Source organism: Agelaius tricolor, unplaced genomic scaffold (assembly GCF_023055355.1).
Source record: "Agelaius tricolor isolate 1412-34295 unplaced genomic scaffold, bAgeTri1.0.p SCAF_11, whole genome shotgun sequence".
In the NCBI taxonomy this organism is placed as follows: domain Eukaryota; kingdom Metazoa; phylum Chordata; class Aves; order Passeriformes; family Icteridae; genus Agelaius; species Agelaius tricolor.
Window position 1 is genome coordinate 4350725 of NW_027269271.1, and position 23408 is coordinate 4374132.

Below are 23408 nucleotides of genomic sequence, written 5' to 3' on the forward strand. Positions count from 1 at the left end.
AAGGACAGTAAATATTTTGTCTGCAATAATTTGTGATGGGCTCCCAGTGATCCCATGATGCTGCTGTGAAGTTGTCCTGTATCCTATGCTCCCAATTTCTGAAGCTGTGTGGGTGAAACCTGCCCAAACTAGAGCTGGAAGGAGACTTCTGGGTTACTGCTGTCAGTCAGTGCTATCTCCCTGCACCACAGCTGGAGTTTTGGAGGGCCCACATCTGGATTATAGCCAGAAATATGGCTTTACTCCCCTTTAGCCCTTCAGGTTGTGATTTATGTAGGGGCATCCATGGTGCTGGCAGGAGATTCTTAGGACTTCTGCTGGTCACAGTGACCCTGAGATATGTTAGAAAGTCTCTTTTCGCAGCCCAGTGGTTGAAGGAGTCAGAATTCTTCTATTCTTGCTCTCAAGGTTGTTTATTGTTTCTTATCTATAAAATTCTTTCTCTGGCCTGCCAAGGTCCGTTCAGCAGGTCAGACACAGGCACTCTGCCTGCCCTCAGGGTGGTGTTATCTTTTTATAGTAAACACCATGTGTACAATATTTACAATAACTTCCAAATACCCATCAGTGAGCTTCTACTCTAAACCAATCTGAAAGTGCCAACACCACAGCAGAAGATGGAGGCCAAGAAGAAGAAGGAGAAAGGCTGGACATACCCAGATTCCTCCATCGTGCCTCCTGAACCCCTATTCTAAAAACCTCAAAAAATGTATTTTTCACCCCATGACAAACTAATTATTATTCTACTTAGACTTTCGTGGCTTGCAGATCCTCATATAAGGTTGGTAATTTTTTCCATGGGTCATAATCAAAGTCACAGGGGTCTTGGGCTCTGTGCCAAGGTCTCTGAGCCCCCGTGGCCGGGGTTCAGAATGGGATGTCCTGAATTCCAACACCAGTGACTAGAGGCTGTGCATCCTTTGGTCCCTCCAGCCATTTTTTTTGGGAAGGGCTGAGCATCTCCCACGAACCCTCTGCTCCACACCCCGCCCTTGACCAGCTTTGCTCTTGCAGAGATCTCGGGCAACACGGATGACATCCCCCTGGTGCGCTGGCGGCAGCAGTGGCTGGAGAATGGCACCTTGCTCTTCCACATCCACCACCAGGACGGGGCCCCCAACCTGCCCGGCTTCGACCCCACCGAGGAGCCCCAGACCGAGTCGGCCGAGGAGGAGCTGAGGATCCTCCACATCTCTGTCATGGTAGGTTGTGGGGGGCCCAGCTCCCGGGGTACTGGTTGTTGATTTCTCTGGGTCTGGATTGAGGGCACTTGAGACAGTAATTCATGTTTGGGAATCAGGGGTTTATTATTTTTTATCAGTAAAACAGTCTCACTGCTGTGAGTTTAGCAGCAAGGCACAAAATGGCCAACAATCTCTTGTTACAAGGTCTTTTGAGACTAATCTGTCCAATTAAGAGCTGACACCTGGATTATTTTCCCTTTTAACCCAATAACTGATCCCAAAGAGCCCCTAATGCAGACTTTTCTGCCCAATTGCAAAATGCCACCCAAACCCATGAAGAAGAAGAAGAAGACAAAGCATGAAGAAGAAACCCAGGATGACACCCTGTGCCCTCCATCTTGTTTCCATCCACAACACACTAAAAATCCCCAAACCTAAATTTCTCACCAAGTGATACACCCACACTACTCTCTATAATCTATTTCACATTTTTATGGATTCCAGTCTATCTTGAAGTCTGGGAAACTTTCTCCATGAATGAGGGTCAAAGTCAGTGCTGCCCTGGGGGTCAGGGCACCCCAGAGCAGACAGAGAAATATTCCCAGTGCTCTGGGTTTCCACAGTATGTGATGGGAAGGCAGCCCCTCTTCAGCTGTCCAGAAGCCTGTAGAAAATATAGTGGCTTTCAAAAAGGAATTTATTTCCCCATCTGGCTCCAGCTGCCCTAGGATGTGTCCACCTGCCCTGGGCACCTCTGTGAGTGTTGAATGCTAAGTGCCTTCACAGGCTGCTTCAGAGCTCTCCCTTAGTTTGCATCACTTTGAAAACACATTTGTGGGGTGCCTTTATCCCCAGGGGTTCTGTGCTTTGAAGGTCTCAGCCACGTTAACCCAGGGTTAATTCCCACTGACTCGTCAGGAGCCCTTTGCCAGTGCAGGGTGCCTGCTGCCCTCTGCCCTGGTGCACAGCTTGTGTCACAGTGCCACCAGGCACTGTCACCACCACTTTTATCAGCCTGGCAGCTCCCTGGCCATGGTTTCATGTGTGGGGGTCACACAGCAATACTCCACCCAGCTACACAGGGGAAGGCAGAAAAAGGAGAGATCTGTAGGTTGGGGGAAGATCTGTGTTGCGTTTGTTGATTGTTTGGGGGTTTTTTTTGTCGTGTTGGAAAAAACTTGAAGAATCCTACAATTTTTGTGCCACTGGAAGATAATTAGCCAGAGACAATGTGTTGCAGAGGCTGCAAACAGGCTGTTCAGTGGTGTCTACCCTAATAAGAGCTTCAATTGCTCTTCCAGATTGCAGCCCCAGGCCAGGTTTCTCCTCCATCATTTGTGCTTGATTAGTCCGAGGGAAAAAAAAATTGTTTGCAAAGCCACTCCCCAAAACATCTTGCACCATTATCTCAATTTTCCTGTCTGCTCCCAGCTGCTCCTGAGATGGTGCATCACCTCTGGAGAGGCTGGCCCTGCTGTGGTCTTGATCTTCTTGAGCACTGCTGTAAGCCAAGATCAAGGCAGAAGTGCCTGGCTGAAGGTTTGTTATGGAGCTGATGAAAAGGATGTCTGCAACTCACGGCTGTCATCCCAAAATGTGCAAATGCAGCTTGAGTCCTCCTCTGCCCTTTTTTCCCCATCACTCTCAGCTCTGCTCCGACAGCATCCCTGCTTCCTGACAAACAGAGGCTGGCTTTTGTGCCAGGAGTCAGGACCACGTGGGGTTCTCAAGGCTGATTTTCTTTCTTTGCTGTGTGGTTGCCAAGGGAAGAGGTGTGAGTGACGGTGTTCACAGGGGTCTGAGGATGAGGGAAGAGACGAGGATGACTCCATGTTTCAGAAGGCTTGATTTATTATTTTATTATATATATTATATTAAAACTATACTAAAAGAATAGAAGAAAGGATTTCATCAGAAGGCTGGCTAAGAATAGAAAAAGAAAGAATGATAACAAAGGCTTGTGGCTCAGACAGAGAGTCTGAGCCAGCTGGGCTGTGATTGGCCATTAATTAGAAACAACCACATGAGACCAATCCCAGATGCACCTGTTGCATTCCACAGCAGCAGATAACCATTGGTTACATTGTGTTCCTGAGGCCTCTCAGCTTGTCAGGAGGAAAAAATCCTAAGGAAAGGATTTTCCATAAAAGATGTCTGTGACAGGTGTGAATGAGGGATTGTATCCATTGTGACCAAGGTCTGCTTGTGGACTGGGTGAGGAGCACTCCCACACCCATCCCAGACAGGGCTCCTCTCCCAGCACTCACATGGATGCTGGGCTGGGGGAATAAGGCACAATGGGATTTCAGTGCTCCTGTGCAGGGAAAAAAGGGGCTATGAGGTGGTGGTCTGACCCTCTCCAATGGGCAGTAGGTAGGGGAGGCTTCAGTTCTGGCTTTCATCCTCCTCTCAGAGCCTCTGGAAATCTCAAGAGTCCACAGGCTGCTGTTCTCAGGGATAATTTGAGCTCTCAGACCACTGGGGCAGAAGAAACTCATTTTCAATGAAATAACAAGTCTCTTTTGTGAACCCACGGCCACTGCCTGAAAAAAATGAGCATCCACCAGGTTTGAGCTCCAGCTTGGTCTCTCCTGTTCACCTGCACAGGTGTATGGCAGAGCTTGCTGGTGTTTGGGGGATTTCATGTGCATACAGAGGGTGAAGGAAAGCCAGGAACACCCTGGAATTCCTCCTACCTGCTTGTCATGCCACCTGCAGGTGGGCTTTCTCTAGGGTGATGGAGAGCCATGACAGAGGAGGCCACCCCTGGTGGGGATGGGGATAATCCCCACTAATTTATGGACCACAGGAACTCATAGGGACTGGAGCATGATACAGAATTAGTCTCCCACTTGGCCACTAAAAATCCTGCATGACTATGCCAGGCACTTTATACAGAGGCATGTAGAGATGGAATCAGACTGATACAGAGATTAGATAGTGGGAAGAAATTCTTCCCTGTGAGTGCTGAGGCCCTGGCACAGGGTGCCTGGAGAAGCTGTGGCTGCCCCATCTCTGGAAGTGTTCAAGGCCAGGTTGGACAGAGCTCGTCCCTGCTTTTGGCAAGGGCATTGGAATGAGGTGATTTTAAGGTCCATACTAATCAAAACCATTGTAGGATTCTGTGGTTTCTATGATCCAGGGCCAGTTTTCAGCCCTAGCAAGATTTTCTGACTTCCTGGCTGTAGAGTCCCTGTCCAGAAAGGTGCCAGCCAGACCCCTGACCTCTGCAGGACTGCTGGTCTCCTGAATCACTGAGTTTGGTTCCTCTTTCTTTATTTTTTTTTGGTTTTTTGTTTGTTTTCTTTTGTTTGTTTTTTTTTTTTTGTTTTGTTTTGTTTTGTTTGGAGTTTGTGTTGTTGTTGGTTTTTTTGGTTTTTTTTTGTTTCTAAAGAAAGTTGAAAAGGAGGGTGGGATAGTGCATCATAGCTCCATTATTCTGGAAATGAAAGTGGGTTAAACTGTAATGGCCATTAAACTTCCTTTTCCAGCTGCCTCTCCTGCCTCTCATTCAATAATTCCCTTAATGTTTTATCCTAATGGAGCGGATTATTACTATTATTTTATTTTCTCAAGATCACCTGTTGCATAGAAAAGAGGAGGGAGACAGGAGCTGTGGATGGGCTCTGAGCTCTTAACTGGCTCCACATGCTTTTTCTTGTTATTATTGTTATTATTCTTGGCAGATTGTGCATAAAGGGCCAGTTTGGGGCTTTCATCTCACCACCCTCCATCTGTGACGTCTTGCAGGAGGGTGATCTTGGGGACAGTGGCAGGGTGGCAGGGCCAGGTGCAGTTTTGGGGTCCATGCCTGTGGGACAGGAGCTTTTTCAGCCTCTTTCCCCAAACATGCTCCCCAAACAACACTTCAGTCATCTGCCTGTCTCAAGCTTTGATCTCTTTTAATCTGTGCTGCAATTTCTGCCGGATACCCTGGGAACATCTCCCGAGATTGAGAGTGACAGCACTGAAACTGGTTGGAAATGGGTCAGAAAAAGTTGCCCGTAGGAGCATTTGCCTGGAATAAAGCTGATCTCTGTTTTCAGAGGCAGGAGAGTGAAACAAAACATGCTTTGCTTTAAATGCTGCTTTTTCATGCCTCGCTGGCAACTTCAACACTGGTCCAGCCCAGGGCAGGCTCCAGGCCAGCACTGGGTGCTCCTGGTGCCAGCAGACTCTTGGTGATGGGCTCTCCTTTCCACCCTGGAGCATCCCTGGGGTGTTTGAGTCCCGGGGGATGGTGGATGCCAGCCCCTGGCTGTCACTATAGGACACGAAACAACACGAGCGCACACACCGCTGTTCTCGAGGTGAAGAAAAGGGAAATTTATTTTCTGAATCTAACATTTCTAGTTTTCCAAAAGTGACAGTGGATTGGAGGGTGAAGGTGCCACCTCTCCAATGACACTGGACTAACCAACAGTCCATCAAATTTCTCCTCTTCTGCCGGGATCTTTAGCTTGTCAGAGTGAAAAGTTAGAAAGTCTCTTTTCCCAGCCCGGCACTTGAAGGAGTCAGGGCTCTTCATTTCTCGGTCTTAAGGTTGTTTATTGTATCTTATCTATAAAATTCTTTCTCCTGTCCAGCTGAGGTCCGCTCAGCAGGACAGTTCCAGGCACACTGTGTGCCCTAGGGGTGGTGTTATGTCTTTATACTAAAAACTGTGTATTCAATGTTTACAATTACTTTCCAATACCTATCACCTATGTTAGACAGTGAGCTTCTACTCTAAACCAATCTGTGAGTGCCACCATCACAGCAGAAGATGGAGGCCAAGAAGAAGAAGGAGAAAGGCTGGACACGCCCAGATTCCTCCATCTTGCCCCCCTGAACCTCCATTCTAGAAACCCCAAAATCTGCTTTTTCACCTTGTGATAAATTCACTATCATTCTACTTAATTTGTCATGGCTTGCTGATCTTTATCTGAAGTTGGTAACTTGCTCCATGGGTCATGATCAAACCCACAGGCATTTCTGGGCTCTGTGCCAGGGTCTCTGAGAGCCCTGGCAGGGGTCTTGGCTGCTCAGGACAGCCAGAGGGATGCCTGGGTCCCCACACTCTTCCATAAAAGAATGCAAAACATAAGTTATTTACATAAAGTGTGCGAGAAAGTTCATTACAAGAATGTAAACATCAGAAGGCTTAGAAAATCTCAAAAAATCAGGGTGACACCTTGTCAGAACTCAGTACATCCCTCTGGGTGTCCAGAGTTGCCGGGGCCCCTACTGGGGGGCTCAGAGACCCTGGCATGCAGCCCAGAACACCTGGAGATTTGATTATGACCCATGAAACAAATGACCAGCTTTGTATGAGGACCTGAAAGTCACAGAAGTTTAAATAGTGTAATAATAAAATTATCACCGGGTGAAAAGGCAAATTTTAGGATTTTTAGAATGGGAGTTTTGGGGACAAGATGGAGGGACTTGGGCGTGTCTAGTCTTTCTTCTTGTTCTTCTCTCCCTCCATCTTCTGCTGTGATGCTGGCACTTTGGCATTGGTTTAGAATAGAAGTTCACAGTCTAACATAGGTGATAGGTATTGGGAAGTAATTGTAAATATGTTATAGGTAGTTTGCAGTATAAAAAGACAGGGTGGTAAGAGTGCCGCTGAGCGGACCTCAGCTGGGCAGGAGGAAAATTTTATAGATAAGATACATTAAACAGCTCTGAGACAGAAAACTGAAGAACTCCGGCTCACTCTTGGGATGTGCGGGCCGAAACAGAGACTTTTCACTTATCTCGGGGCTGCAATTAACAGCAGAGCTCCCGAGGACACCTGGCTGAGGCTGCTCGGTGTGTGTGCCCGCAGGGAGGGATGATCGCCCTGCTGCTGTCCATCCTGTGCCTGGTGATGATCCTGTACACCCGCCGGCGCTGGTGCAAGCGGCGCCGCGTGCCGCAGCCCCAGAAGAGCGCCAGCGCCGAGGCCGCCAACGAGATCCACTACATCCCATCGGTGCTGATCGGGGGCCACGGGCGGGAGAGCCTGCGCAACGCCCAGCGCGTGCAGGGCCACAACTCCAGCGGCACGCTCAGCATCCGCGAGACGCCCATCCTGGACGGCTACGAGTACGACATCACCGACCTGCGGCACCACCTGCAGCGCGAGTGCATGAACGGCGGCGAGGACTTCGCCAGCCAGGTCACCCGCACGCTGGACTCGCTGCAGGGCTGCAACGAGAAGGCCAGCATGGACCTCACTCCAGGTGGGCTTGGGCGGAGATGGATCCTTTCCGGCTTGTGTTCTCCCCCGGTTCCATACGTGTGTTTTGGAATAATTACCAATATAGCCGGACGGGACGTGCCTGAGCTTGTCTGGCTCTTGCTGCTGAGCCAAATAGCTGCAACTGTGGTGTTTCACCCCACAGACACTTTTGGCTGGCTGGGTGTGTGGTGTTTCACCCCAGACACTTTTGGCCAGCTGGGTGTTTGGTGTTTCACCCCACAGACACTTTTGGCTGGCTGGGTGTGTGGTGTTTCACCCCAGAGACACTTTTGCCTGGCTGGGTGTGTGGTGTTTCACAGACACTTTTGGCTGGCTGGGTGTGTGGTGTTTCACCCCACAGACACTTTTGGCTGGCTGGGTGTGTGGTGTTTCACCCCACAGACACTTTTGGCTGGCTGGGTGCTGGAGCTGGGCACTGGGAACAAGTCCAGGCCTGCAGGAGCTCTGGTGGTGGTGGGATGGAGCTTCCCCCCATAACAGGGGCTGCTCCTCTGGTTTCCCTCTGTGGAGAAGCTTAAAGGCAGTAGTGAAGGAAAGGAGTCAGTTCTGATAGAGGGTTTGGATCCAGAGCTTTATTCTGGCCCTCAGGCCTCTGAATGCAGCAGAACTCCCTGAACTGCGTGGTTTACTCGCCCTTTTACCCGGGAGAGAAGGGGAGGGAAGGAATATGGGGACCACCAATGAAGTACTTAAGGGACAAAGGACACCTGGATGGCCCAATGTCCCCCCAGGGGTAGAGGGCATCCTTTGAATTCTGCCAATCACTCGACGCCCTTCTGGAATGCCAGGATTGACAGACAGTGCCCAGAGGTGACTGACACACCTGGCAGGGAATTATCAGGGAGGGATCCGAGGTTATGAGGTAAATCCTAAAATCACAATGCAACACCGGAGCATTTTCCCTGTTTCTCTGGGGTTTCGTTGGGTGGGAGGTATTGGTGGTGCCCTGAAGGCACTTCCATCACTGCAGCCAGTGGAGAGCAGTCCCTGCTTTGTGGTTTCCATGGCCTGACAGAGAACCAGAATGGGGCTCCTGGTGTGTTGTGAGGTCCCCAGGATGAGGTGAGAGATGAGAACTGATTCCAAGTTCTCAGAAGGCTGATTTATTATATTATGATATTATATTAAAAGAAAAATTATATACTAAAACCATACTAAAGAAAGAGAAAGGATACAGACAAAAGGCTAGAAAAGAATGCTCATGAAAGCTCATGACTGATTCCTCAGAGTCCAACACAGCTGATGGTGATTGGTCATTAATTAAAAACAATTCACATGCTGGGTAAACAATTCTCCAGACCACATTCCAGAGCAGCAAAGCATGGAGAAGCTTAAGTTTCCCAGCTTCCCAGGAAAAGAAATCCCGGTGAAGGGATTTTTCAGAAAATATCATGGTGACATGGCTCCCTCCATGCTATCCCATTGTGACCCCCAAACTTCCCTTCTGTGTCCCCAGATTTCTGGTGTCTTCCTCAGGTGAGGTTTTTGGTAGCAATTTTTTACTTGCCATCAGTATGATTCAGAGTTAACACTGCCTTCTGATCACCAGCAGGGATTCTTTGAGGCTTGTAACAAACCTGTTCTTTGGTCATATCACTAACTGAGCCATCCAACTAGGGCCTTCCCAAACAGTTTGGGAAGATCATGGTGTGGTGCCTGAAGCTCTCCTGCATATGAGGAAGTGCCCTGAGACGCTCAGTGTTAAATCTCAGCTTTTGGCTAGTTTGGTGGAGGTGCCAGTCCTCTTCAGGATTTCAGCTGCTCATCAGTGTGCCTTGGGGGCTGCTCAACTCATTAGCTTCAGCACCTTGATCACCTCAGGGTGATCTGGAGATGGACCCAAGGAAACCTTTCTCTCACCTCACTCCCTTTTAAAAGTCTAAATATTTTGCCTTCAATCCTTCCTGCTCAGGGAGCGACAACGCCAAGCTGTCCCTGATGAACAAGTACAAGGACAACATCATTGCCACCAGCCCCGTGGACTCCAACCACCAGCAGGCCACGCTGCTGTCCCACACCTCCAGCAGCCAGCGCAAGCGCATCAACAACAAGGCGCGAGGTAGGGCAGTCCCTGGGGTGGGTGAGGAGCCTTGGGCTCCCACCCACCCACATTCCACCCACCCACCCTCTCCTGGGATGGAGAGATAGGACCAGAGCGTGGAGAGAGCATGGGAAAGGGGGTTTGGGTGGGGAGAAATGGGAAATGTGGTGCCTGCAAGGATGCGAGTGATGTTGGGATGGTTGTGAAGATGCAGGTGGTGTTTGCCCCAGTAAATACTACAGGATTCTGGCACAGCCATGGGGAAAAGGTGCAAGGTATCCTGTGGAGGGGGGGGTCTGGCTGTGTGTGCTGGGAAGGGGAGCAGATGCTGTCCCTGCTGCACCTGGCAGATGGAGCTTCTGCTCTGTAGTGCAAGGCTTTCCCTGAAGGGTGCTGTAGGATGCCAAGGTTTGGGGTGGCACGGTGCCAACCCCTCCATGACTACACTCAGTGTCCCCTGCAGCTGGCTCAGCGTTTCTCAACCCCGAGGGGGACTCAGGGACAGAGGCAGACACCGATCCCCAGCTGACCTTCTACACGGACCCCTCGCGGAGCCGCAGGCGCAGCCGAGGTGGGTGCAGGTGCAGGGGTGGGTGCAGGGGTGGGTGCAGGTGCAGGGGTGGGTGCAGGTGTAGGTGCAGGTGCAGGTGCAGGGGTGGGTGCAGGTGCAGGGGTGGGTGCAGGTGCAGGGGTGGGTGCAGGTGCAGAGGTGGGTCACCAGCCACCCCTCTTGCCTCATTTGCCGTTGCTTCTCTGGGTTTGGCGACTTTGCATTGGCAAAAAGATGGAAACCCAAGTGCAACCCCAGCTGCTGCAGGCAGGCACAGTCCCTGCTTCGCAGCAGGCTGCTGCTGCTCTCCGGTGGAGCTTCTCAGCAGAGGGTGAAATGTATTCTGATGTTTTGCTGGAGGCTCCTGCCGGGCACTGGTGTATATTAATGAGTAACACGCTTCAAAGGCTGGCCCGTGCCTTGCCATGCTGCTGCTGCTCAGCACCGTGCACACGCCAGCTGTACGTGCACCAGAGGATGGGAACAGCCTCGCTCCCCAGGCTGGAGTCTTGCCCCACTGCCCTGCTCTGTCCCTCTGGGAGGTTTCCTCTTCCCAAGAGGAAAGTTAGTGTCTGTTTTCCCTCGTTGAGCCTCGTTTGCTGGATGATGCCTTGTTTTTCTGGGAGTGGCAAGACTGGGAGCCATCTCCTTCAGCTGAGGCTGGAAGGCTCAGAGACAGACAGACATGAAGGCTTTGTCTCCAGACAGTTTGTTTCTGCTCAGCTTCTTCAGCTGAAAGATTAAAAGTCAAAGACCTGCATGCGCTGAGCAGTTAGGGCTCTCTATTGCTTTTTCAAGAGCATCAACGAGCCTGTTGTCATGACAAAATTAACCCCAGTGAAGTGCCAAGAAGGAGGGGGGAAAACCAGGATACTGTATTTACCTTTGTGTTCCTAATATTGCTGCTCTGCTTTAAAGCTCTGCTGCTGCAAAGCTCTCAGCATGCTGCAGTGCAGGGTGTGGGAGAGCCAGGGCTCTGGGGGATCAGGAAGATCTTGGTCACAATGGGAGAGAGGGATGGAGAGTCCCATGGCAAAGGCTGCTTCATGTTCTTCAAAGTGCATAATGATTCCATTTGATTTGATTGATGCTGGGTTTCCAGGGGGCTGGGCAGGGTCTCTGCATCCTGGGCTGCCCTGGCTGCACCCAGAGACTTTCCTGGGTGCTGCAGGTGTCAGGTCTGATTGTGCTCCTGTGTTCTGCAGTGGGGTCCCCCCGAAGCCCTGTGAACAAGACCACTCTGACCCTCATCAGTGTGACGAGCTGTGTCATCAGCCTGGTGTGCTCCTCTCACATGAACTGTCCCCTTGTGGTCAAGATCACCCTCCATGTCCCTGAGCACCTGATCGCCGACGGTGAGCACCCCCTGCTCTTCCTTACCCACTCCAGCACCCCCTGCTCTTACCCACTCCAGCACCCCCTGCTCTTACCCATTCCAGCACCCCCTGCTCTTCCTTACCCACTCCAGCACCCCCTGCTCTTCCTTACCCACTCCAGCACCCCCTGCTCTTTCTTACCCATTCCAGCACCCCCTGCTCTTACCCACTCCAGCACCCCTGCTCTTACCCATTCCTGCCTGCCCCACTCTGTGAGGATTGATGGAGGAGATGGACAGGATGGGTGCAAGGCAGGCGGGACAGGTGGGGATGGAGGGCAGCAGTGTGGGACAGAGGGAATGGGCATGGGATGGAGGGAATGGGCATGGGATGGAGGTGGGGATGGGTGGAACACAGAGGGGGATGGAGGGTATGGGTCCATGACAGAGGGGAATGGTGTGAAATGGAGGGTGCCATGTTGGGAGCAAGGGTTGGAGTGGTACAGGGTGGAGGGGATAGGCACTGTCACTATAGGACACGAAATAACACGATGTGGACACGCAGCTTTTCCAAGGTGAAAAAAGAGTTTTTAATTTCTGACTCTAACATTTATATATTTCCAAAAGTGATAGTGGATTGGAGGGTGACAGTGCCACCTCTCCAATGACACTGGACAAACCAACAGTTTATCAAATTTCTCTTCCTCTATAAAAGAATGCAAAACAATAAGTTATTTACATAAAGTGTGTGAGAAAGTTCATTACAAGAATGTAAACGTCAGAAGGCTCAGAAAATCTCAAAAAATCAGGGCGACAAGGCACAGGACAGAAGAGACAGACACAGGGTGGAGATGGTTGCTGTGGGACACAGGGCTTGCTGCAGGGTGGAGGGGATGGGCATAGGGCCAAGGAGATTATTGTGGGTTGGAAGGGAATGGATATGGGATTAAATGGACCATGATGGGATGAAGGACATGGTGGAACAGAGGGATCTGTGAGGGGTGTGGGATGGAGGTGGCTGCTGTGGGACACAGGGGAAAGGTACAGGATGGAAGGAGATACCGTGTATGGAATGGAGGGGGCTGTCATATGGCAGAGAGGACGGGCACAGGACAGAGGATTCCTTGTGGCACAGAGGGGACTGTCGTGGGACAGAGGGTACTTTCTCAGGATGGAATGAGTGGGCAGGGGCTGGAGGGATCCATCACAGCATGGGGGGCAAACATCACGGGATGGATGGGAGGCAGGGCACCACCGTGGGATGGAGGGTGCAGCAGTGGGGGGCTGTCACTGACTCCCCTTGTCTCGGTGGCAGGGAGCCGGTTCATCCTGCTGGAGGGGAGCCAGCTGGATGCCAGTGACTGGCTGAACCCAGCACAGGTTGTCCTCTTCTCCCAGCAAAACTCCAGTGGGCCCTGGGCCCTGGACCTGTGTGCCCGGCGCCTCCTGGACCCCTGTGAGCACCAGTGTGACCCCGAGACCGGTGAGTGTTCCTGAGGGAGGGCTGGGTCTGTGTGCTGGTGTGTGGCTGCAGGCTGCACTCGGCAGGGAAGCACATGGAAAGCCTTCCCATGAGTGTCCTGCCGTGCCCCTGATGTCCCTGTCTCCACAGGGGAATGTCTCTGCTATGAAGGTTACATGAAGGACCCTGTGCACAAGCACCTCTGCATCAGGAACGAGTGGGGAACGAACCAGGGGTGAGTGCCCAGCCTTGGAGTGTCCTCACAGGAGCTGCTGGGCTTCCACAGCCCCTCAGCACAGCTGTGGTGACTTCTTGGATGGCAGAACTGTGGTAAATTCTTAGAGGCACCTCGGTGAATTGTAAGGTCAGCCCACAGCTGGGCTCTGCAGCAGGTATGCAGGAGGCAAGAATTTCTGTTCTTTGAAATAATCAGGAATGATGTACAAGAGGCCATTGTCACATTTCAGAGCCAACACCCCCTGGAGGAGATCGAGGTTGTTCCTCCCACCTTGTGTGCACTATCCTGGGCATCCTGCACTTTGTGGGGCTTTCTTTTTGGGTGTGTGAGGCATCAGAGGAGGGCTGAGGTCGGGCTGAGGTCCCCAGTGAAAACTGGGGAAATTAAATGCTTTGATAGTGTGCCTGGGGGAACAGAGGAGTCACCGTCTGCTCCAAGCTTTACACACCTGGAGGTGGTAAAGGAATTTTTTCTGATGTTTCAGCAGCGATTCAGTGGTGGATTCCAAAAGTTCCCACCTCTCTGTGACCCTCAAGGGGGTGCTCCATCTGTCCCTCAGCACTCGTGGGTCTGTGACACGCAGCTCCCAGGAATGGCTGGAGGTGGCGTGCACAAAGCCAAGACATCTCCAAATTCAGAGCTCCCACCAAACCCTTTTGTCCCCCCCCTTTTCTCATTATGCTGCAGCTGGATCAGTGGTGGCCCTGCACGTGTGAGGATGCCCTCTCTGAAGTTATTAATGTTCACAGTGGGAAGAGAAAAATCATCAAAGGCTGGGCTTGGTGTCCCCCCTGCCGTGTCACTGTGCTGGGGGCTGGCAGCAGTGCGGGCTGTCACTGCTGGCACAGCCCTGCTGTGTCCCTTTGAACTGGGGCCCTGGGGAGAGCACTGCTGCTCCTTCTCCAGCCCCCTCGCTGCTTTTTATCATTTTAAAGGCCATTTACCACCAGCTGTGTTACACAAGCTGTTGCTCTGGGTGCCCTGAGCCAGGGCCGTGCTCGTGGTGCAGGTGGCCCCAGGCTGGGGATGTGCTATGGGGTGTGGTGATGGTCCCCAAACCTCTGTGAGGTGCCACTGCTGGGGCAGGAGAATGCAGGCAGAAACACAGCTCCCTGTGCTGTGTGTCCCCAGGGACCAGTGTCCAAGAGGAATGTCCCAGCTCCTCTGTGCCATCTCATAAGATGCATTGAGTTATGGGCTGGGGGGTGTGGGGGCTGTTCCCCTGCCTGTTTTGGGAGGTGCTGTGTTTAGGAGTGTCTCACAGTGGGCTGGAAAGAGCCCACAGCCACTCATAGCCACATATGGTTTTGGTGTGTTGAGCCCAACACCTTGCAAAAAGCAAATTGGCAAATAACTTTGTCCATGGAGGGTAGTAACAAAAATGGATAAGCACTGTGGAGAAACATTTGCTTCCTGACCCTCTGCTTTTCCTTTGCTCCTGAGCGTGGGTCTGCAGCTTCACACTCTTCTTCCATGCACACTGCTCTTCTCCAGCTTTTTCCTGATTTAGCTGCTTCACTTTCTGAAGGCAAAGTGGAGAAAAAGATGCTGCTTTCAGGTAAATTGGGAAAAATACAGATGGTAACAAGCAGGAGAGAAGCCAAGGGCAAGAAGGACCAATACATTCCTAAAGCCCCTGGACCTGTTTGCATCCCCTGACCCAGCTTTGGTGTCAGCAATGCCCACCTGAAAGGTGCTCAGGACCTGCCCTGCTCCTCTGGGGCATTTGGGGCTACTTTTTTAGACCTATCTCCACCTGAGGCTCCCACAGGAGCCTTTTCTCTGCCTGAAACAGGATCCATAGCTTTCCAGGGTACCTCTTGTCTTGTGTTTCTTCTTCTGTACCAGAGTTGGCTATGACAAATTATGTGCAGCATTTTCAGAATATTTTTCTGTTTGAGGCAGAGAAACCTGGCAGTTCTCTTTCTCCCCAGGGTGCAGCAGAGCCCTAGACCATGGTAGGGTTGTCAAAGTCCTCTGCCCTTCTCTGGGCTCTCAAGAAGGCTCCAGTGCTGCAGCTGTCACCATCCTTAGAAAACTCTCTCAAGCCTCTTGAAACTTGGGGTTGTTCTGTGTTTCTTCATGGAACCTGTCAGATTTTTGTTTCATAAAAAGACCTGTTTGCATCCCCTGACCCAGCTTTGGTGTCAGCAATGCCCACCTGAAAGGTGCTCAGGACCTGCCCTGCTCCTCTGGGGCATTTGGGGCTGCTTTTTTAGGCCTATCTCCACCTGAGGCTCCCACAGGAGCCTTTTCTCTGCTGAAACAGGATCCATACCTTTCCAGGCTACATCTTGTCTTGTGTTTCTTCTTCTGTACCAGAGTTGGCTATGACAAATTATGTGCAGCATTTTCAGAATATTTTTCTGTTTGAGGCAGAGAAACCTGGCAGTTCTCTTTCTCCCCAGGGTGCAGCAGAGCCCTAGACCATGGTAGGGTTGTCAAAGTCCTCTGCCCTTCTCTGGGCTCTCAAGAAGGCTCCAGTGCTGCAGCTGTCACCATCCTTAGAAAACTCTCTCAAGCCTCTTGAAACTTGGGGTTGTTCTGTGTTTCTTCATGGAACCTGTCAGATTTTTGTTTCATAAAATGGTAGCAGCTGAAACCACACTTGACCATCCCTACCTGCAGCTTCCACTATTTTTAGGGGCTCTTGAAAGCATGTTCACACTAAGCATGGTGATGCTGAGAGCAGCTTGGTGTTTAATGAGTTTTTTTTTTTCCTTTTCTGCTATCTGTTCCTGATGTCCAGGCGCTGCTTAGTGCAGCTCTGCCTGGAAGGGCTTGTGATGGTGGAGGTCCCTTTTGCATGAACTTTTGGCCTCCACAAGGTCATGGCTGTGATGAAATCTCTTTAGCCTAGGAGAACCATCCTGTCAGAGCCTGTTTACCTGGATAACTTGTAGCTGTAAGCTGCTATTAATGTTTTTTGGGGTGGAGGTTGAGTGCTGTGCTGTTTTTTGTTGGGCTCGTCAGCTCACTCCCAGTTCCAAGCTCACCTGAAAGAGATGTCTGCAAATCTTTTGCTCTCTCCCCCCATCTCAAGGTGAGATCAGCTGTGCCTGAAACATTTCTGACTGCTGTTTGTCCAATATGCTCTGAACCCTGCAATATTGGAGCGATGTTCTGCTGCCACAGGTCAGTCCCCAGAGAAACCACACTGGCCCTTGGTCAACAAAGCAGGATTTGCTAAATCCCTTGGCAAACCTGGGAGTGATGTGCTCTGCATCTGACCTCCTCTGTTTTCCCTGGGTGGCCTTTTTATCTGGAAACTCATTTCAACCCTTTGGTTTAGATAGTTTTGCCGCTGGTTCATTTTTATTTACAGTGAGGACAAGTTGCCTCGGTGTCTGTTCACTCAGTAGCATCTAATTTTGCTCATGAAGGCGAGCTCATCTTTGTACTTTATTGGTGATGGCAGTGAGAAGCTTTTTGTGCTGGGTGTATTTTGGGTACCAGACTGAGATCCACGCCTCCACACTGCATCTTTTACCCAACGTGTCCAGACCCTAAATTTTCAGTTTTTCAAAAACTCAGATCTTTTTGATCATGGATAGCAGATACATTTGATCAGCTGCTTTTTTTTTTTTCTTTGCTTTTTTTTTTTGGTGTGTGTGTGCTGCTCTTTGCCTGTTTTAAACAAATCTGTCTGGTGCTGTTTGTGTGCTCACAGTCTGTCTCCCTGCTTTGATATGCATTGTTAATTAGCTGCTTTTCGACTCTTACTCTCATGTTCCCTGAGCAGGATGCAGTTTCTAGCAATCCTACCAGCCACGCTTCATCTTTGCTCATCAGACCAAATTTCTGCCGTTCTTTTTGTGGTAAAACGTGGCCAAAAATCAAATCAGCACATTCTGGCTTTAGTTAATAAACTGTTACCTGCCTGCATCCGTACTTTTTCATCCCAGCCCTTAGATCCATCTCACACGTGGCTTTGCCCTCCCCACGGTGCCCTTTTCAGCCTCCCCCGTTGGGATTTGAGGTGCTCTGCATTGAAGGAGTCTTTTTCAATGTCCTCTTTCAACTTGTAATGGGCTTCACCGTGGCCTGGGGAGGTTTGAAGGCAGTTTAGGGTGATATGGTGAGCATGCCAGGCTGGCTGCTCTCATCCTGCTGTGACTATTGGGAAACTGTCCCACCCCAGCCTTGCTGCCCCACCCGCAGCCTTGCTGATGTTTTTCCCAGCACAGGACCCGAATTAGTTTATCAGCCTGTGCCCTGCTCACTCCCTTCCCTTCCCTTCCCTTCCCTTCCCTTCCCTTCCCTTCCCTTCCCTTCCCTTCCCTTCCCTTCCCTTCCCTTCCCTTCCCTTCCCTTCCCTTCCCTTCCCTTCCCTTCCCTTCCCTTCCCTTCCCTTCCCCACACCATATCCCCATCCTGGCAGTGTCCCTGCTCCTCTTATCCCATCCCCATCCTGGCAGCGCCCCTGCTCCTCTTTTCCCATCCCCATCCTGACAGTGCCCCTGCTCCTCTTTTCCCATCCCCATCCTGGCAGTGTCCCTGCTCCTCTTATCCCATCCCCATCCTGGCAGTGTCCCTGCTCCTCTTTTCCCATCCCCATCCCACAGAAGAGCGAGGGACACACTGAACTGACAAGTACAGCACTTTTCCTGCTTGAAGTCTTCATTTCTCTCTCTCTTTTTCTCCCCACACCCCTTTTTCTATTTCTTTTTTCCCCTTGCCTCTCTCCATCACCTGCTGCGTGCCTCTGCTCTGCAAGCTGAAGGACAGCCTTGTAAAAAGCTCCTGGTTCTTTCAGATCCTTTCACCAAGCCACCCATCCGTCTCCTCCTCCCGCCCCATTCCCCTGGCAGATTTACGGGCAGCCCGGGAGAAAGTGCCGGCATTTGCATTTTTAATAAAGAGCTGCTGGCAGGGGCTGGCAGGGCGGGAGGGCAGAGGGTCGGCAGCTGAAACCCGGGCAGAGCTGGTGCCTGGCAAAGGGGAGCTGGGGAGGAGCTGCCCTGGGCATTGCTGATTGGAAATGTCACTCGGTGTCGGGTGGCATCTGCTCTCTGCTCTTCTGACATCAGGGTTGTTAGGAAAATTAACCCACAAACATCAGAGGTTTGTGTCCAAAAAGGAGACAGAGGAGTCCTTTCTGGCTTTATTGGAATAAAGGGAGAGGCCATGGGGCATTCCCCTGGGATCTCTCCAATTTTTGGAGGACACAGCCTCCTTTTTATCCCAATTTCCCAGCCACATTTCCCTTCTCTCTTTCCCCATTGGCTGAGGTACCTGAGAGGTTCAGACTTCCTGATACACCTGATACCAAAGATTTCCCTCTATTGTATAACCCTCCCTTTTAATTTTTAATTCTTATGGAATTTAGGGGTTTTTCTTCTCCATTGTTTCTTTCATCTTTCAATGTCTAATTTCATTTATCAGCAAACCTAAAGTTTATTTGTAAAAGCAAATATCTTTTCTCATCAATCAGTGGAATCCTTCCCATCGTCTCTTTTCTCTCCCAGGGCTGGTTTTATCTCCCAGCAGACCCACAGCTTGTTTGTAAAGACAAATCCACTATCGTTTATATATTACAAACTATATATTGTTTGTAAAGACAAATCCTTTGTTCCTCTCAGGGTGGTTCTGGGTCTGCATGGGTCCCCACTTTGGGGTCCTGGGTGCATCAGGGGTGCTCTGGTCTCCTCACCCTGGCATGGCCATCCTTGTGCTGTGCACTGGTTGGAAACCCTGAAAAGCACAGGAGGTCAGGGACCCAGGTGTGAAGTCACCTATTGCAGTGTGTAACAACCAACCACTTTCTCCTCCAGTGACATTTCAGTCACATTCCCCTGCAGCAGCTTCTTGAACCTTCTCCTGCAGCCCCTCCAGCCTCTTGCCAGCTCCAGCTGCTCCAGGTTAGCTCATGGTGGGTGATCACATCCTGCCAGCTCTGGGATTATTCCTCACTCCACCCATCTTGTGTGGAAGAGTTTTTCAGGCAGTGGGGACAAGCTGGAGCACAGCTCTTGATGCTACAGGTCAGTCTGGCCTCCTCCCCCAGGGGCTGCAATTTAAGCATGGCCAGGGCCCTGTTGAGCAGGTCCAAAGCATCTCCAGCATCTCCAGGAGGGCTTAGCCGGTGTTTTGTGAGCTTCCACTCAAGCCCAGATGTGGAGCAAATCATCCAGGTAATGGTAATGGTCCCTCTAGAAAAGCTGAAAGGCTTAAGGTTGTCCTGGGGATCCACTGGCAGCACTCTGGCCTTGGGAACTTGCTGGCTGAGTGTGGGGAATTTGTGCCCTGGTGATTCCCCATTTTGTTGTTTCAATGCCCACCTGAGTGCCAAGGCTTGCAAGAAGCTGAGAGCTGTCATTCCTGGCCCATTTAATCCAACCTGATCAGCTGCAGAGCTGCTGGTCATTCCCACTTTCCTTTGTGAGCTCTGAAGGCCATGCAACCCTGACTCTCCCTTGCCATGAAGGGATGTAGCTAAAGGCTGAACATTGCATTTAAGGGACTTGTTTTGACCCCAAGTAAGGGAAAAGTGTGGCAGGCTGAGGAGATGCCACACATCCCCCTTCCTGGAGCACAGAAACCCCTTCCCTGCATCACAGCCATCATCACTTTTTGCAAGGGCATGGAGCATTAGGAGCAGGGGTAATGGGTTCAAACGGACAGAGGGCAGGTTTGATTAGATATTAGGATGAAATTCTTCACTATGAGGGTGGGGAGGCCCTGGCACAGGTTTCCCAGAGAAGCTGTGGCTGCCCCATCCCTGGAAGTATTCAAGGCCAGGCTGGATGGAGCTTGGAGCAACCTGGTGTAGTGGAAGAGGGGTAGAATGAGATGATCTCTAAAGTCCCTTTCAACCCTCTGCCCATTCTGGGACTCTGTGATTACAGGAATTTTAGCCACATTTGGAAATTGCATCCTGGGTGGACACAACATGGCTTGGGTGCTGATTTCAATCTCCCAGGTGGGTCCAAATACACTGGCTCCATGTCCTGGGTGTGCCCACATGTGCCACCAGGTCTGGCAGTCCCTGTGCATCTGCAGCACCTGCCCCAGCACTGAGCTCTGCTGCAAGCCAAGAGCAGCTCTCCACAACCACTTTTCCACCTGAATTGATGGGGAACAATGCCTCGCTTCTATACAGCCTCTGCCTTTGTTCCCAGCCTGATGTGCTCCTCAAAAGCAAGAATAAAACCCATCTGCAGGAGCACTGGAAGGTGGGGGAGTGAAGCATTCAAGGTGTTGGTGAGACACAAGGAGCACATCTCTTTCTGGATGAAGCTGACCTCATTCAAGGCAATCCGATTGTGGGCTGAATGTAATCCCCAGCTCCCAGCTGACCAGACAGGAAAACAGCATTGTACCCCAGCAAAGGAATGCTGTAATCCTGCAGGCAGGATTTTTGTATTATTATTATTATTTTTGTCCTTGCTGAAACAACTTCAGATTAGAAATTAAACTGCTTGTACAGGAGAGCTGTAATTGCCTCGAGAGAAAATCCCTGGGCTTGTCACTGGCACCTGACGCTCTTGACTCTGAATTTCAGCAGCAGTGATGCGATGGGATGGAAAATCTCCTCTCCCCAGCTCTGAGCTCTTGCAAAGGGGATTTGGAGTTTTAGGGTTTGGGAGTGGGGTCTCTTGTCTGTGTCACTCTGCAAGTGGTGGTGTGCCAGCAGGGCTGTGCTGCTGGGGGTTCATGTCCCAAAGGTGTCATGGCCATGGGTGTCCCACTGAAAGGCACCAGCCTCCAAATGTTAGTGGCTCATCACTCATCACCCTGTGCTATCTACAACAGCAGGGATGGGCCAGCTCTCCAGCCTCCTGCTTGGCTCCACACTTCCACCTTGTCTTCCAGCCCACTTTGCAAAGCTCCCCTGCCTGGAACAGTGATTAAAAGGGTGGTAATAAGGCAGGTGGTGAAACTGGGGTCCCAGGCTTGATGTGCTGCCTGGCAAAAGCCTCACAGAGAGAGGGTCCAGCTGTGGTTTGGTTTTCTTTTTGCAATTCAATAGCTGTGATGCAAATCCCTAAAACAGGACCAGGCAGGTGGTACCGAGCACGAAGATATGTGAGCATGGCTGGAGTGCATCCAACCCCAAAATTACAAGTGCAACACACCACTGGCCTATTGGCAGGTTGGAGCTGGCATGAGAATCTGATGTTGTAGGAACCCCAAAATTAAGATCTTGGATCTGAGGCTGTTTTGTTGTGTTGTCCTGGCTACCCTTGGAGTCATCCTACCCCAGGACCCTTCTACATGTGAGCTGAGGGCTGAGCAGGCATTTTGGGCTGTGAGCAGCTGTGAGGACATGATGCTGGTGTGATGCTCCTGGTTTTCTTTTCCAGGCCCTGGCCATACACCATCTTCCAGCGTGGCTTTGACTTGGTGCTGGGTGAGCAGCCCTCTGACAAGATTTTTCGGTAAGCGGTGAAGGAAACGTGCTCAGCACATTTTGGGGCTCAAATATGACTCAGAGCATGCAGGTAGCCCAGCTGGCAGGGCTGAGCACAGCTGTCCTGTGCCACCTTCTGGGGACATGTGAGCATGGCTGGGAAGATGCCCCTGCAGCTTCATGTGGGTGCTGGATACCCAGCAGCCAGTTCCTCCTCTCTGACCGTGGTGAGAGTGAGTTTTAGGCTCTGAAGGAGGGTTTCTATGGAAAATGGAAGTGCCTTTTTTTAAAGTAACATGCAACTTTTGGGAATCATTGGCTGTATTTGGAGGAGCCACCTTACTTTCCCCTGCCCACACACCTTAGTTTGGGCTGGCATCCTTGCAGGATGAGCAAGGAGGCTCAAGGGCTTGGATTTGGGCAGAGACAACCTTCCAGGGTCAGCTTTTCCCTCTGTCCCAGCCTTTGCTGCTCTCCCTGGCAGGTTCACCTACACCTTGGGGGAGGGCATGTGGCTGCCCTTGAGCAAGAGCTTCGTCATCCCACCAGCTGAGCTGGCCATCAACCCCTCAGCCAAGTGCAAGACTGACATGACGGTGATGGAGGATGCAGTGGAGGTCAGGTAGGTGCCATGGCAGGGTCAGGGAGCTCAGGAGGGGCTTCAGCAAACATCCCCATCCCACGTTTTGCAGGTGGAGGTTAGTACAACCATGAACCTGCCCCTCTTTAGCCCTGCAAAGCCGAGCCTAGGGCAGTATTCCCCCTCATCTCAGGAGCTCCTGCATCCTTCTAAAAGCTTGGCTGCCACCCAGCTCACCGTCAGCCCGAGGAAAGCCTGAGCTCTGGAAAAACCCACGCAAACATCCACAGTCATGCAGGCATCCACAACATCTCATGGGAGCAGTGACACACCTCCTCTTCCTCCTCCTCCTCCTCCTCACAGGGAAGAGCTGATGACCTCGTCCTCCTTCGACAGCCTGGAGGTGCTGCTGGACTCCTTCGGCCCCGTGCGCGACTGCTCCCGGGACAACGGCGGCTGCAGCAAGAACTTCCGCTGCATCTCGGACCGCAAGCTGGACTCCACGGGCTGTGTGGTGTGTGACCCCAGGCTCCTGGGATCCCCCTTGGTGTCAGCAAGGAAGGGCAGGCCACAAAGGGAATCCTGCCTCCCTTATTGTCACTTCGGGGTGCACATTTTGAGGTTGATTTTGTAGCAGGGAGATGTTTTTGGGCTGGCAGCTCCTCTGTTGCTGAGCACACGAGGCAGTAAGAGTCCATCTATTTGTTGGCTCTGTAGGAGGCTGCAGATCACTCAAATGTGTGCCCTGTCATCACCACAGCTGCTCTGCCCCAAAACAGGGGTACTGTGTGGGGCTGCAGTATCACCAGAGCTGGGCATTGGGGTGAAGAGGCTGTGAGCGTGGGGCAGAAAGTGTGTGCGGAAAGGGCTGCACAGCTTTGTCAGTCACTGGAGCTGAGTTGCTGGAGAGTGGGATTGATACCAGCACATTGCCTTGGTGGGGTATGGCTTGGGGGGCTCCCACCTCAGGGTATACACTCCTGAGGGTGCATAGAGGCTTTGGTGCAGGAGGAATATCTGCAGATGAGGATGTTGCTGCTGTCCTTCCTGCAGCCCCCGAGCGCTGCTCAGGCTGCAGTTTCTGATGGAGAGAGCAATGCTGGAGCCCTGCCCTCCACCTCAGCCTCAGAGACAGATACTTTCCCATGGGTTTTCACCTCCTGCTTCCCCCACCCCACCAGTGCCCCACGGGACTGAGCCCCATGAAGGATGGCACGGGCTGCTACGACCGGCACGTGGGCGTGGACTGCTCTGACGGCTTCAACGGGGGCTGCGAGCAGCTGTGCCTGCAGCAGATGGTGCCCCTGCCCGAGGACCCCCTGCTCTACAACATCCTCATGTTCTGTGGGTGAGTGACTGCCAGAACCCAGGAGATTCCTCTGGCTGCCCTGGGGCACTCAAGACCCCGACAGGGGGATTGGAGACCTTGGCACAAAGCCCAAGACCCCTGTGCCTTTGA

At 51.5% G+C, this 23408-nt stretch overlaps 1 protein-coding gene across 4 annotated transcripts in view; it reads left to right on the plus strand.

The window, feature by feature from the left end:
- Window positions 1–23408, plus strand: part of ASTN1 (astrotactin 1) — a 74795-nt gene that overhangs the window by 21402 nt on the left and 29985 nt on the right. For 3 of the 4 annotated variants that reach the window (XM_071435903.1, XM_071435904.1, XM_071435901.1), the window contains exons 2-12: window positions 1015–1202; window positions 6994–7390; window positions 9323–9469; window positions 9903–10022; window positions 11207–11356; window positions 12632–12799; window positions 12929–13013; window positions 21323–21397; window positions 21854–21991; window positions 22313–22463; window positions 23131–23297. In XM_071435903.1, the coding sequence (XP_071292004.1) occupies window positions 1015–1202; window positions 6994–7390; window positions 9323–9469; window positions 9903–10022; window positions 11207–11356; window positions 12632–12799; window positions 12929–13013; window positions 21323–21397; window positions 21854–21991; window positions 22313–22463; window positions 23131–23297 (1786 nt within the window). The remainder of the gene's footprint in view (window positions 1–1014; window positions 1203–6993; window positions 7391–9322; window positions 9470–9902; window positions 10023–11206; window positions 11357–12631; window positions 12800–12928; window positions 13014–21322; window positions 21398–21853; window positions 21992–22312; window positions 22464–23130; window positions 23298–23408) is intronic. The other variant, XM_071435902.1, reaches the window with a different exon arrangement.